This window comes from Limanda limanda, chromosome 20 (assembly GCF_963576545.1).
Source record: "Limanda limanda chromosome 20, fLimLim1.1, whole genome shotgun sequence".
Classification (NCBI taxonomy): Eukaryota; Metazoa; Chordata; class Actinopteri; order Pleuronectiformes; family Pleuronectidae; genus Limanda; species Limanda limanda.
The window spans coordinates 7,786,299-7,801,571 of record NC_083655.1 but is presented as its reverse complement, the minus strand read 5'-3'; the positions used below and the strand labels follow the sequence as shown (position 1 = coordinate 7,801,571).

At 45.2% G+C, this 15,273-nt stretch overlaps 1 protein-coding gene across 3 annotated transcripts; it reads left to right on the top strand.

The window, feature by feature from the left end:
* The first annotated feature begins 146 nt into the window (after nucleotides 1–146).
* LOC133026760 (uncharacterized) lies at nucleotides 147–11,650 on the top strand. 3 transcript variants are annotated; one of them, XM_061093709.1, is made up of 10 exons: nucleotides 147–262; nucleotides 863–7,595; nucleotides 7,698–7,797; nucleotides 8,044–8,107; nucleotides 8,202–8,307; nucleotides 8,464–8,595; nucleotides 9,175–9,264; nucleotides 9,492–9,635; nucleotides 9,850–10,034; nucleotides 10,130–11,650. In XM_061093709.1, exons 1-10 carry the CDS (start codon nucleotides 189–191, stop codon nucleotides 10,296–10,298), a joined length of 7,797 nt encoding a protein of 2,598 aa, XP_060949692.1. In that variant the 5' UTR covers nucleotides 147–188; the 3' UTR covers nucleotides 10,299–11,650. The 3 variants fall into 3 exon arrangements, with proteins under 3 accessions (XP_060949692.1, XP_060949691.1, XP_060949693.1); XM_061093708.1 differs by having other exon boundaries at nucleotides 8,199–8,307; XM_061093710.1 differs by having other exon boundaries at nucleotides 147–514; nucleotides 8,199–8,307.
* The last annotated feature ends 3,623 nt before the right edge of the window (nucleotides 11,651–15,273 follow it).

Below are 15,273 nucleotides of genomic sequence, written 5' to 3'. Positions count from 1 at the left end.
GAAAGACAAACAAACAGAATGATCTTATTTCCAAAAACCACATTGTTGATTTCCAGTGTGTTGCTGGAGCTGTTGCTGCTACGTCACATCCGCTGTCTCCCTCCGGAAGTACAGTTAATTTTTATTCACAGGGAGAGAAAAAAACAAAACAGCTGTTGTTGGAGAAGAAAACACCTAAAGTGAGTTTCATGGACGGCTTGGCGTGTCCATCTCCTCCCCGTGGTCAGTGCGGGAGCCGGGCTCGAGTGAAGCCGCCTCCTCGGTGGGTCTGCCCGCTGTGTCCGCGGAGTTGAGCCTCGACTCTCGGTTCGCTCATTTGTTGCGAGTTGGCTGCTGCTAGCTTTAGCTTTAGCTTCCCCTTCACTGTGCACGGCTCGGCTAGCTCGTTAGCTTCTCCGGGGCTAGTTTAACTAACCCCAGTTTGTGTCCGTGTTGCGGAGCCGCTACCCCCGCCAGCCCCGGGTGCCGAGCCGGAGGAGGAGCAGCGGGACCCCGGGACACAGCGGGTGGATGAGTGAGTAAACGTGGATCGTACATTGTGTGACCCGCTGGCCTCCGAGTTTAACTACGATTTATCACTGTTTACGTCCAGTGTTAGCCTGCCATGTTGCTCTGTGGGCGAACCAGGGGGCTGGGGATGCATCTGGGTAATCATCACAGATCATAGTATTAAAATGCATGGGTACTTTTTGCACAATGCTGTGGTTTGAGGCATCACATGTTATTTCTCCACCCGAGAGGAAATAGAAACTGCACAAATGTGAGGAAGAGTAAATTGAAGATAACCCCTGCGTGTTGTTTTGTTTTCTGGCTTTCTTTACGTTTTCTTTACTTTATCTAATGTTTTTTTATTTCCTGTCAGAATGCCGGCCCCAAAGAGAGGACCAGATCCTCATGAACCGCAGCCCAAGATGAGGAAGTTGGAAGAGGATGGGGCGGCTCTCCCATCCAAAGCTGTACCAGTCACCATTAACAGAGCTCTTAAAACGGGAAATACGCTAGAAAGGTCAGCAGCCCCTCGCACTTGGAGAAAACTGTCGACTTCAGAAGAGGAACAGAGCGCCCCTCCGAAGGATCCCAGCAAAACCATTTCTGACCCGCCTGTCAAAAAAGCCAAGCTCCTGAACGCCACAAGTGCCTCCTGCGGAGAATCTCCCTCGCAGTTCCCCAAAGCCTCCCTGAAGCGAACAGCCTCCACGGACTCAGAGGAGGAGCTGAGTAGCGATGGCAGTAAGGTCGACCTCTTCAGAGAGAGGGACGACGACGACAAGGCCCGCTGCGTCAGACAATACTCAAACCGAGTCAAAGCGAAGCGCAAGGCTGAGGAGCCGTCTTCTGACCCACAGGAAACATGCCAGGAGTTAGAAGCTGTACCTACAGTGCTTATACAGATGGACCACAGTTACGGTAGATACTCAGATTTGCCAAATACTGAAAGCACGGCTGAGGATAATCAGAATGCGACAAAAGAACCTGCAGAGGCTGCTGTTGAACCCGAGAGACAAGTGCAGTTGGATAATGCGGCACAAGTAGAGTCCAAGGAAACTTTGGTCTCTGTATCAGGTAATGCTAATCTTAGTATCAAATCTGACTGTGCAGTTGAAGGAAGTAAGCGTGAGGAATTCAAAAGTGTAGAAATCCAAAAGCTCACAGATAAGGAAACACTACCATCATCTAGAGAAGCATTGGACTCTGTTACTCCAGCTTGCATTCCGTCTGTGGCTAAGGAGAATGAGACAAAGGTTGTTGTTGAGTCCACTGAAAATAAAAAGGATGTAGATGATGAACTAGTAGCACTGTCAGCGGAAACACTTTCTTCTGTTACTGTAGAGATGAATCCAAGCTGTGAAGGTGAAGACCAGGCCGGTGAAAAGACAGACTCGGCTTGCAGACCAGAAAGACTGACAGATGTGAGCGGTGAAACTGAAACAAAGGAGACCACCGAGATAGTTTCTGAAGGACTGAATATCAGATCTAAAATGGAGGAAGGTGTGCATGACGTGAAGGAAGTGATTGAAGCAGCCAGCGTCTCCGCAGAGCACAGAGATGTGGATTCAGAAAACTCAAACTCTGCACCAGAAGAGATCCTGGTGGGACATAATAATCCAGAGAGTCAAACAGATCTCAGTGTCAAAATTCAAGTCACTTTCAAGGAGGAATCCAAATCTGTTCACCTGCCGGACCAAGTGCCAGATAAAATGACCAATTCTTGTGAAGGTGTGAACAAAGTTGTGAGAAAGTCGGACGACAAGCTTAAAGAAAGTGAAAGGAAAGTAATTGAACTCCCCTCGATCCAGTCTGTTGATGGTCCTGGGTCTTTTGTTGAGGTTCAGCTGAGTCATGACGTGACAGACAGGATGAGTGACAGCTGTACGGTAATATTAACACCTGATTGTGAGGCGGCACATGAGCAAAAACAAAGAGAAGTGTTCACTGATGCTGTCACAGTCCCAGAAGGTCAGACAGACACGGACATGCAGACTAAAATAACATCTGAGGGGGCGTCTGACTCAGCTCTGAGAGGGGCTACACAAAACCAGGAGCACCACAACGTTAATGACCAGGCTACAGAAATACCTGCTGAAGTGAAGGACCTTACCAGTTTGGAAAAAGGAAGGGAGATGAACTTTGAGCTTGCCCCTGCACCTCAGTGTCAAATCAAAATGGATTTATCGGCTTCGGTGACATCAGAGCAAGAGATTTCTAATCCAGTGAAAACAATGGAAGCACAAAGCCAAAAAGTGGAAATACAAAATCAGGAAAAGCAAAAGAGCAACGAATTTACTTCAGAGGTTCATGGAGATATTATGACTGAAAAAATGGCAAGTGAAGACGACAAGTACTCTGCTAGTACACCTAAGAGTCAAACAAAAATGGAAATGCAATCTATAAGAACATCAGAGATTTCTAATCCAGCGTCGTCACCGGAACTGAAAAGGCAGGAGAGCCCAGGGGTGAGTGAACGCACCACAGACATGTCTGATAAAGTACATTCACATCCAGTTTCAAATAGTCCGAGCTCAGAGGATGACAACAGGGTTAATGCTGAATGTGTTGCTGCACCAGAGAATCAAACAGAAGTGCACATTCAGACAGAGGAGCTTTCTAACCCAGCATCTACATTGCAAATACAAAACCAGCCAAGTCAGGAGGTCAGTGAACCCACCACAGTATTGAAACAGGAATTTCATGAGGAGCAAAAAGTTGAAAAGTCTCTTGAAAATGAAAACCAGGCAAACTTTCATCCAGCTTCTGCATCGGAGGGTCAAATTGAAATTGAAATGCAGATGACATCAGAGATTTCTGACTCTGCCCCTTCAGAGGAAATACAAAAAACTATTTCAACATCAGAGGAGAAATCTGACACATCACCTGCGGTGGAAATTAAAAGCCAGGAAGTCAGTGGACATGCTACAGATGAATCTACAGTGGTTCATGAAAACCTGATGATTGAAAATCATCAAAATGTCACAAAAGAGGATGAAATCAACTTTGAATCTGTGGCTGCATCAGAGAATCAAATCAGACCGGAAATACAGTCGACATCAACGTCTGAGATTTCAAACCCAGCCTCTTTAGTGGTAAGAGAAATTCCAAAAATCCAAAATGAAGTGTATATGGAGACGACTGCTAGATCAGAGATTTGTAACACATCGCCTGCAGTAGAAATTCAAGACCAGAAGATTCAGGATGCCAGTGAACATGTTACTGACACATCTGGAGAATGTGCGACTGAACCGGAGAATCAAGTCCAAATGGAAACGCAGGTATCCTCAACCTCTGAGATTTTAATTACAGCACCTAAAGTGGAAACTGAAAATACGAAAAGCCAAGAAGTGACTGGACCTGCAAGAGACACATCTGAAAGGATTCAAGGTCTAAAGATATTCAACAGCAAGTGTAATGAAAACCAAAACAAGGTTATTGAAGCGTCTGTCAGTGCTACTGAGGGTCCGAAAGAAACTGAAATGCAGACAACAGCAGCACCAGAGGAGATATTTAATCCAACAACTGCAGCACAGACACAAAACCAGAGAGGTCAGGAGGTCAGTGAACTCGCCACAGACGCTGTGCTTCAAACAGATGCTGCTTGGGCTGAGCATGAGGAAAACAAGGGAGAGGATATCAGCCTGTGTGTTAGTGCTGCTGAGAATCAAATGGAAATGAATACAGAAACAACAGCGACACCAGAGGAGGTTTCTGATCCAGGATCTATCTACCAGCAGGTCAGTGAATTAATCACAGACACTGTCGTTCAGAAAGAGACTGCAAGTTGTTGGAATAAAGAAAATGAAGGCAAGATAACTTCTAAGTCTGTTAATGCTCCAGAAATGCAGACGAATATGGAAACAACTGCAGCGCCTGAAGATATTTCTGTTCCAGCACCTATAGCACAGAGGCAAGACTCTAGGCTGCAGGAAGCCACTGAACACACTGCAGACGAATCCAACGCAATTCAGAAACCTCATCCTGTGACTCATTTGGAAAATAAAGAGGAGTCTAGTGCTAAAGTAGTCCAAAAAGAGATTGATGTAATAAATGGATCAATGGAATCTGCAGATTCTGCCTTACAAGAGGAAATGGGGAAGCAAATGATTAATGAGGCCAAAGGCAAGGCCACAGTTATTCCTTGTGATAAGGCTGACATAACAGTCTGTGCTATTGAAGGACATGGCGAAGGAACTGGAAGCAATGAAGTAATCGCTTTTGCTTGTGACCAGCCACATGACGTTGATGTTGTAATTGAGGCATCAGAAGAGCAGATGAAGTCGTTTAATCAGCCGGAGGTTCAGGCTCAGGAAAACCAGATTGTGTACGAGCCCATCAGCAGTCCAGAAAGTAGTGACGAGAGAGAGACCTCGACAGCGTCAGAGAGGCATCATGGAATTTCTTTACTGGATATGCAGAACACAGAGAGCCAGCAGGTCATAGAAGAGGCGTCGACTAGTGAGGAAAACAAAATCTGTGACCCACAAGCGGAAGCTGAGGAAAATGTTGGAGAACAAATTTGCGTATTTGGCGGCCAAGCAGCAGCAGCAGTGGAGATGGAAGTACAAAGCGTGAGTGCGTCAGAAACTTCTCTGATTGCGCAGTTGGAGCAGAGTGATGTGGACGTGAGACAAGTTGCAGTGATAAGCTCAAGTGACGATATCAGCACGACAGATGGCCAGTCAGAAGATGCAGCACAAAACACTGGCTTTTCAGAGTGCATCAGTGCCTCACAGTTTTCAGACCAGGCGCAAGAGGACGCCGGATTCGAGGAGGCTGAAGACGTCACCGTGACAACGACAACAGCCGCCATTGAAGCTGAGGTACCGGATAGCACATCTGAGGAGTATTTGATCTTAGAGCCGGTCCAAGAGAGTCATATTCCCTTTGATATTGTCACCCAGGCGGTGGCTGAATCAGGTTTGACCTCCTCGTTTTCAGAGGAGGGGAATCAAGACGATGGATTTGTGGGTAAAGAGGACAATCTTTTAAATGGTTCCCAGCAAACCGACGACAGGAGTTCTGACCCTTCCCAGCAGCCATCATGTGACCTGATGGAGGTTAATACCACAGAGACGGACATGGCGAACTCTCATGCTCTACTACGCACTAATGAAGGCGGTGATGCTGTGGTAATAGAGAATGCTGATGGTACTTTGGTTCTACAAGAAGTGCAGATTCTAGAGGATATAGAGATCGGTCGTGAGATCGTAGTAGCGGAAGAAGAGAATGAGGAAGACAGTGACATCATGATAATAGAAAAGCCCCAGGCAACACCTCAGGCTGTCCCTCCTAAACAACCAGATGAAAAGGTTAATGAGAAAAACACAGAAAACGTCAGCAGGTCCAACGTAAAGCAAAACAACACAGCTGGTGAGAAGGGCGAAGAGGATAAAAAGGCACAGGAGCCAGAAAAACCCAAGAAGCAAGAAATGAATACACAAGCCAGAACCAAAGCTCGTCTGGCGGCTTTGGCCGAGCAGAAGGCCGCAGCGTCGAAGAGAGCGGCAAACAGACACCAGCTCAACCTCTTAGCTTTATGTCACGAAATAGCCGAGGACATCGCCACAGACAGCATGCTACTGAAGAGGATTGAAGAGGAAAAACTAGCTGCAGCAGCAGCAGCCGCCAGGGCAGAAGCCGCCAAGGCTGAAGCCGCCAAGAAGGAAACTCCACCAGTTAAGACGCAGGACCAAAATACAATGAACGTTGCAACCCCGGCCGGACCAGAAGGATGCTCTGCTTCAGCGACCCCTGCTGCACAGGCACCTGAAGCTCAGCCCTCCACACCTGACTCAGCTGGGGCCAAGCCTGCAGCGGAGCCTCAGAAGAGACGTTTCTTCATCACGCAAATATCTGTACCACTAAAAGCCCACGAGAAAAAGAAGCTGACGCGATATCAAAGACTGAGACAGGTGGAACTGCAGAGAGAAAAGATGTCCTGGGCACGAGTCAAGAAACTGAAGTCTGACCAAGCGAACCAGATGTTTTCAGAAATGGATTGGCAAGCACCCCGGTCTGCCACCTCTTCCTTTTCAACGTGTCCTGTGGCCGCGAGCCCTCCACCTGCAGCCAGTCCATCAAAAACCGCTCCCACAAGTCCCGCCACAACTAGCAAACTTGCCACACCCAAGGCAGAAGTTCCCAATGTGGAGACTCCTAAAGCCGAACTCATCAAAACAGAACCGATAAAGACAGAAACCCCCACATCTGCACCCGCTAAGGCAGAAACGTCCCCAACTGCTCCCACTAAAACTGAACCTACCAAGCCTGAGGCCTCTAAAGCTGAACCTCCCAATACTGAAACCCGTAGAGTTACAAGGCAAAGAACGGCTAAAGCTTCTGATCCGACTCCTGCTCCGGGGCCGTCCCCTAAAGGGACAAGGTCTGCAGGGAAGAGGAGCCTCCCAGCCGTACCTCCTCCCATGCCCAACGGACTTAATTCCCAAAAGTCCAAGCTTGAAATTGAGTACAAGCCATACAGACCCCGGCCCAAGTATTCTTTTGATGACTTTGAATTAGACGATGACCCATTACCAGTAGCTCAAACCAAGACCAACCCCGCCCTGAGGCTCTTACAACAAACACGACCCGGCCTTCAGTCAAACCCCACAGCTCAAGCCAGACATGCAGTTCAGTCGAGGCCCACAGTTTCATCACAACCTGCCAACCAGTTCAAACTCAAAGCTCAAACCACGCCCGCTGCACAGATCTCAGCTCAGTCAAAGCCTGTTGCTGCTACATCCCAGTTAAAACCTGCCGCTTCCACCAATCCACAATCAAAAGCTGCTGCTGTCAGAAGCCCCCTGTCAAAGGCCACAGCTGCAGCTACCACAGATTCATCAAAAGCTGTTCCCTCCGCCAAAGCTCAGATAAAGTCTCCTGTCACAACGACACCACAGTCGAATGCAGTATTATCTGCCTCTACCCAGTTAAAGTCCACTGCTGGTGGAAGTGCAGCCCAGTTAAAGCCGTCGACTTCGACGACGTCTCAACCTGCTGTTCCGATCACATCCGAGACCAAAACCGATGTTTCTAAGACCGATGCTGCTTCGACGTCTCAGAAAACCTCAAATCAACAATCATCGGAAGATGGCAAATGCAAAGTAAGTGATTCATTCTGCTGTAGTGTGTGTCACGATAACCACATTTTAATATATTGTACAGTAGAAATGTCAGGTACCAGCTCTCTCTTCTTTTTTACAAAGGATACAGCTGCTTCACTTTCATCAACTCCCACCTCCTCCTCCTCTGAGGAGAGCCGGAAAGTGTCTGATGGATCACAACAGTGTGAGCAGAAGCCTGAGGGTATGTATTTATTTGCAGGCCACATGATTTTATTTCAACTTATGTCATGTTGTTGTCTCATTGCTAAAGGCAGCACTGACGCTTTGGGGATTATCTTCTAGTGAAACGTTCTTATTTGTTCCCTGGTATTTATTTTTTGAGCCGTACTCACTGGATTATTAAGATTGATGTGTTAAGCTTGTACTTACATTTTACCCATGTGTGAATAAATGTTACCTTTTCCTTCTGTCCCTGACGCTGCTCCAGCTCCAGAGAATATGGCAGAAACATCCAGGACGACGGTGAAGACTTCGGAAGAACCTTGTCAAGAGTGAGAAGATTCTCTTAAATCATTTGACGTGGTTTTTTTTTACATGTAGCAATAGAAACTTGAATTAATGTGAGTTGTGTTTGTATCTCAGCAGAGGAGCGAAGCAACAAGATGGTGGGACTCCTCTCTCTGATGCCTGTCTGCAAAGAGAAGTCAAGAAACTGAAAGAGGCAGATAAAGATGGCACCCAGACTGTGATTGTAAGTGGGTTTATTCATTTCCTCTGTCATCAAGTGCAGCGTAAACCCTTCAGGATCCAACTAGTGATCACCCTTTGCACTGGTCACAATTTTATGTTTTCTTGAATATATTGTGATTAGATTGAATGAGTTATCTGTTGTTTCCTTGTCGGGCAGGATGCCGGACAGAAGCATTTTGGAGCAGTGGCCTGCAATGTGTGTGGGATGCTATACTCGGCTTCCAACCCCGAGGATGAATCTCAGCATTTACTCTTCCACAATCAGTTCATCAGCGCGGTCAAATACGTGGTGAGAGCAAGTTTCCCTAAATCACACGTCTTATCTGTCTGGTCTACTGGCTTCAGCGTTGACTCATCGGGCCTAAACACCAGTGTAACCACACACACCATTCTGCATTTTGACACCTTCACCTACATCATTTCACATGTGGAGTTAAAACGTGTCTCCACATGCATCTCGAGTAACGATTTGTGATCAGCTTTCACTTTGCTGCATGTAGATCGTTACTGTTTGCAGTAATGAAGACCAGATGAAGTTTAGTTTCTAACCAGCAGCTGGCAGAGACGCACTTCCTCCTCTGTGTCGTCCAGAAATTAAAACAAAAACTAAGCTGACAGGGTCTATTTCTTGGTGAATTCAAGGCAAAGCAAAGTGCCCGAGATTATTTAAAATAAATCAGTGAAACATTAGGTGAACAGACTGAGACAAATTCAAACTTATGAAACAAATTTACAGTATTGGTGTATGTATGTAATACAATGTACAATGCTCAGGTAGTTAGTCTATGACGCAAAAACAGCCTGTGAAAGCCTCAGTGGATCAACAAAGATAGTTTCATTTAACAGCTTCTCTTATCTGATTTTTCAGGGATGGAAAAAAGAGAGGATTCTGGGAGAGTATCCTGACGGCAAGATCATTCTCGTCCTGCCAGAAGATCCCAAATATGCCCTGAAGAAGGTTTGTTCACAAAATGGAGACTTTTATGTGGTTGTCAATGTTGTGGGCGGATGTATGTGGCTCCGCAGAAAAATGTCTGGTATATACAGAAAAAAATGTAACTGATGTAATTTCCCTTGGATAAATTGTAATGTTACACCAGCTTGAGTTTATAATTTTGTATGTGAAGTAAGTAGAATAGAAACTGCTTTGATTTCCTCATTCACCAGTAGTGGTTTGTTCCTCAGGTCGAGGAGATCAGGGAGATGGTGGACAATGACCTCGGCTTCCAGCAGGTGGAGACCAAGTGCCCCTCTCAGACCAAAACCTTCCTCTTTATTTCCAATGACAAGAAAGTGACTGGATGCCTCATAGCAGAGCACATACAAGAGGTGAGACTCGAACTGTGATGTCTTTCAATATTTACTCATAGAAATCATCTGAAAGGGACAGACTGAGATATAAGTTCTAGAACATGATGTTAGCTTATATTGTAAATTAACTTAATAATAATGTGTCTATAAAAATCAACTGATAAATCACTCCTACTCAGTTTTTTTTAGATGTAAAACTGAGCATCATCCATGTGTGTGTGTGTGATTTCAGGGGTTCCGGGTGATCGAAGAGCCCGTCCCGGAGGGCTCAGAGGGAGAGAAGGTGATGTTCGAGCGTCAGAGAGCTTGGTGTTGCTCCATCACGCCAGAGCCGGCGATCTGTGGCATCAGCCGCATCTGGGTGGTCAACATGATGAGACGCCTGGGCGTCGCCTCACGTCTGCTGGAGTGCCTGAGGTCAGTGAGACCACGCGCCGCAAAGACATTCATCTGAAATCACCTGAAAACAAGTTAAACAAACGAATGCTTCCTGTTTTTGTTTTTCTGCGCAGGAACAACTTCATATTCGGTTCCTACCTGAGCAAAGACGAGATCGCCTTCTCCGACCCCACCCCTGATGGAAAACTCTTTGCCACAAATTATTTTGGCACTTCTCAGTTTTTGGTTTATAACTTTGTGAGTGGACGAAACTCTCCCAAGCCCAAAACTGACACAGTATGACCGTCTCCTGGAAAGGTAACAACGGATTTAACAGAGGGGGCACATTGTCTGACGCCATCTTTATTTGCATAACGATTTAAAAACACAATAAAAACTGTAAATTGCTCCTTGGAGAGGCTACACATTGGTTGAAATCTCAGGATGAAAACAACACGGTGTTGTTGAAAAATGTTATAAATCCTCCCTTTAATCCCTCCCCCCCCGCATAGTATTTTGAAAGAAGAGTATTTTCTTTATACATTTTTAAGCAAACAATTGGTTTTATTAAAAAGAGTTTACATGCATGATCTGACAGCAATAGAAAACAAAAAGCATTTCACCGTTTGCTTCCTTCTTCTTTCATCCCCGAGAGACGTAAGAAGAATCGCATCGTTTGACTGCATTAAGCAAACGGTTGTTTTAGATAATTTTTCTTCATTCTTATGTCATGTGTTTTTACACCTGGAGTAATCTGTGCACGGAGGATTTTCTTTGTAACGTTCAACACTTAATGATGCTGCCTTTGTCTCGAGTATAAACATCCATACATTTTAACGGTCACAGATGCAACACTTCCACGTGCGTCTCTTCACGTGCACACTCGTGTTTTCTTGTAACATTTCAAACTAATCATCTAAAACTAGGTGATTTTAATCAGCGGGACTCATTTCAACAATCTGATGGACGAGTTGTGGGTTAGAACTGTAGCTTGGGCATTAAATAAACCTTCTGCTCCAATTTTCTTGGATCACTTCACCTGATCTGTTTCTGAGCTGAGCCATATACTGTACACACACATTTAGCGGGGCATTGTAGCCTGTACTGTACGAGTGACGTTTTTTTATTTCATCGAGGCCGTCAATCGCATTGTTTGTGCCTAAATGAAAAGACGTGTGACTTAACGATTTTGATTTATTCATTTCTGTCTTTTCTTTTTTTTTTTTTGCCATATGTTCCTCTAAACAGCATTTGGTGTTTTATTGAGTTAGTGTAGAATATCATCATCCTATTCCTTAGTAAAAACAAATAAATACGTATATCAAATTATCATGTAGATTTATGCATACTCTAATAAAAAGTATAATGGAAGATGATGCAAGAATCAGGCTTTAAATGGTATTTTAGTGCTGGTACATGTCACCCAGGTTCATGATTGAGAACGTTTGCTCAGTGATCGACGCGATGGGTTAAGATGAAGTTCAGACTCTTATCACAGATTAACAGTATCATTGTAATACATCCCTTCTTTTTTTTTTCTTCTTGTTTAAGCAGTTGCTTTTTAGACAGACGTGTCGTGTAAAAGAAACAGAAATTTGATTTATACGAAGCTGTTATGTAAATATTTATTTAAATAATAAACTGTTTAAAATGTTGTTGCTCAGTTATTCCGTTCTACTGAATGAATTACTGTGAAACTTGGTGGGAGGATGTGGTGTCGACTATAGTGTTGATCCAGGATTTATTTTTTCAACTTCTTAAACATTATGAGAAAGGATGTTTGCATAATTTTCCTTGATTGAGCAATATTGTGCTGATCCAAATCTAGTTAATTCTATATGTGGTTTCATGGGGAGACTGTTGGGCCTTGGTGGATGCACTCTACTGTTCTAGTTTAGGATAGAAACACCATTGACTAGCGCCATCTAGTGGTCATTGTTGCAGTAAACATGTTTGTGTCAGTGACATATTACCAGAATGATTTTAGATTTCTAGAATATAGATATAGAGTTATATGACAACAAACCTTATAGCTAAAGGCACATCACAATATTGAGATACACATTGATGGTAGATACAGGTTTCTACTCATTTGTTATCAGCAAATAAAAAAGCATATATCGCCTTTACATTTAAATCAATATTTAAATCAGCACACAACTGACCTCAATCATCAAGTACTAATCCCTTAAGTATGTCTAGATTTTCACATCAAGATTCACACTTATTTTACTGAGAAATCAATGAAAAACAACCTATTTATAGTGTTTAAGAAAGTGGTAAATATGTATCACTTCCAGTATGCAATGCATTCCCTGTTGTCAAATATGATGCTGGCTGAATTGATCATCATTTTTAGGATTTCATATTCTTAAAAAATGTAATGCTTAGTCCTTACGACACTAAGCAGATATTTGAGATGAGACAAGTGTAAATCTTGGGAATTGTGTTATTGTCATGTTTGCGCTTTGTAGTTGCAGATGTAAACACTCCCCTCTTAGCGCATTCCTCGACACTCCTGTCACAACACGGGCCGGCTCGATGGCAACTTCTGAGAAACAAAACAACCTTAGAACAACATGGATACTTCCTCAGGCAGAGAGTGAGAAAACAGAGTGTCCCCCCCCCCGCTCGTCCTCTAAGACCTGATACTGATCGGCTGTAGAAAACCCCTGAGCCCAGCTTCCCTGAGGTATCTTTAACACTACGCTCACCTTGGCCTTTCCACTGCTGCTCACACCAGGATCCGCTGACCTGAGGCTTCGGACTGATTTAAGTCCAGTGAAAAAGGTCGTCGCAAAGAAAAAGAGAAAGTCCCAACATTTGTAAATACACACTTTTATTCTTACACGTAAATTTAAAGAGACAAAATTGTCACAGCTGCCACATTGTAAACAATAAAACCTTTTATCCTATAAAGGTGATTTTATTGTGAGTTTGGGATACCCTAGGGCTACTCAGTGAAAATCAATAAATATCTTCTTTACACTTTACACCAACCGATATACAAAATGAGTTTAAAATACTGACTGAGAGTTTCTATTACTGTCACACAAGCTGTTTCCATTTCAGTTCCTTTTTTTAAACCGTAAGGAAAACGTCGCCATTTTGCCCTGAACCTGATCTGCGACCACTGACTGACCCGCGCCCGTGTGCGGGGGGGATTGGCCTCGTTGCCTGACATCTGCGGGGACTTGATCTGTTTTAATAGTTTTACAACGAGATTACGGTAATGCTCCGAGTGTTTGTTCTGGTGACAGGCGACCTATAAGAAGGTAAGAGCTGCTCTGGAGTGCGCATGGCAAATACACAATCATGGTGGTACCGCAAAAAGAACTAAACATCCGACTATTTTTATATTCACGGAGCATGAACCGACATGTCACAAGCCCTCAACATAAACGGTCACGTATGAATAAACCTTAATCCATTGGCTCGTGTATGCATGACGCATTGTGTAGTTAGCTGAGTTGACATATGATCGTGTATTACGCCAAGGTTATGGCAACATCAAACGGTAGGCACCAAAAATATATATACATATACTGTAGCCTAACATTGGACACTTCAATTCGACCCCGAAAAAAGGCCGTCTGTCCTCGTGTGTCTGATTTCTGTTGAGCGATGTGTCTTCACAGGATGGGACAGTTCTCACCACAGAAATTATACAGCAAGTCCAACACATCAGGCTCCTGAAGCCTCCGGTTCACGGCCCCCTGGCCTCGCCCAGGCTGCACCACTACGACCTCACCGTCAGATGGAACCTCTGGCAGCGGGTGAACTTTGTTGTCCGTCATTCTAAAGTCTGTAATGCCGCCAGCGGGGAGGATGCCGTTCCTCTCCCCCCGCGTTTTGGCGTTCTCTGAGATGTCTATTGCGATGCTGTCACCGCTCACGCTGCTCTTACTCGCCGGCCTCACGTCGTCCTGACAGGGTTCGGAGTCGCTGGCGTGCGGCAGAGAAAAGTAGGTGCACTTCCTCGACAGGGACTTTATCTTGTCCTCCGGTTCGGACGTGGTGCTGTCGAGTGGGTTTGGGGCGCTCTGCTCTGTGTCCTCACACATTTCCTCGCCCAGTGGAGTTTTGGCGAGTATTTTGTTAATCGCCACCGGCTCTGAAATCGATTTTCTGATGGGCGTGTTCTCTCTGGAGAGCCATGGTCCATTATCATTGGGAACACTGTCTCCAGGCCCGACTTGGGCATTGAAAGCGATGCATCCCGCCGCTTCGGTCAAGGAGTCCAGGACGTTGGTGGAATTGAAATAAGACAACTCAGTCATGGCTTTGGTGCGCGCAGAGTGGAAGGGGGAGAAAATGCTTGAATGCTCTTTCTTCTTCTGTTTCTGGGCAGATGGGGGTCTCTCGCTTGCCTTCTCCTCAGGATCTTTCTTGCCATAAAGCCTTTCGATTGTTCTCCTCACAAAGCCTTTTGTGATAGATTTCCGTGCCGAGTCATCTTCCCCACTCGACAGCTCGAGAGAAGTCTGAGACTGATAACCGGCGCTCGTCGAGGTGTCCGCTCTTAACTCGGACATATCCGATGCGTTTGGGCGTCCTTGTCGATTGTCCGTGGCGCTCTTTGCTAAGAACATTTCCCTGATGTATCTGACCCGGTTGCCCTCGGGCTCCGTGGTGATGACGCCGCTGGAATCGTAGCTGAAAGACAAAGACGACTGAGGGGCTGATCGGGTGCAGGGAGATACTAATGGTGATTCTTCAACGTCCGACTCCAGGTGGACATTTCTTTGAGGAACACGTTTGATAGCGGGACTCTCTGCAACACTTTTCCTCTTCTGGGCATCTGCAACTTGCTTTTCCAGGAGGATGATCCTCTCTGCGATAGACTGGGAAATGATTTCCTCAGGCTCAAGTTTGACTTTTCCCACAAGCATTCTATCCGTTGCTACAGGAGTTTCCCGATGATCTTCCCTCTCTGAGCTGGACTCTTTCTCACAGAAGCTTAGTTCCTCTTCACTCGAGCACCTGATTAGCTCACGTGCAGTATTTTCTTGCTCCATCTCTACTTGCTCTTCGCAGCTGCCGTGCTCATCTGCACTAAATCTCTCACGCTCGGCTAAACTGTCAGAGTTTAACAAGCTGCTGTGGTCATTTTTGGGGTCTTCATCCTCTGAGCTAATCTCCTCAACTTCCCCTATCAAAGCCTGTTGCTTGTTACATTTAACGACCTCAGGATATGGAGGATAATTAAGTTGAACCTCCTCGTCAATGCTCTCCTTCTCTTCCTCGATACCCGACAAACTTTCCTCACTTCTAACCT

Coding starts and splice junctions, on each gene's coding strand:
- LOC133026760 (XM_061093708.1), top strand. CDS start 189: ATGGACGGCTTGGCGTGTCCATCTCCTCCCCGTGGTCAGTGCGGGAGC. Junction 9,636..9,849: donor TAGCAGAGCACATACAAGAG/GTGAGACTCGAA, acceptor GTGTGATTTCAG/GGGTTCCGGGTGATCGAAGA. Junction 10,035..10,129: donor CGTCTGCTGGAGTGCCTGAG/GTCAGTGAGACC, acceptor TTTTCTGCGCAG/GAACAACTTCATATTCGGTT.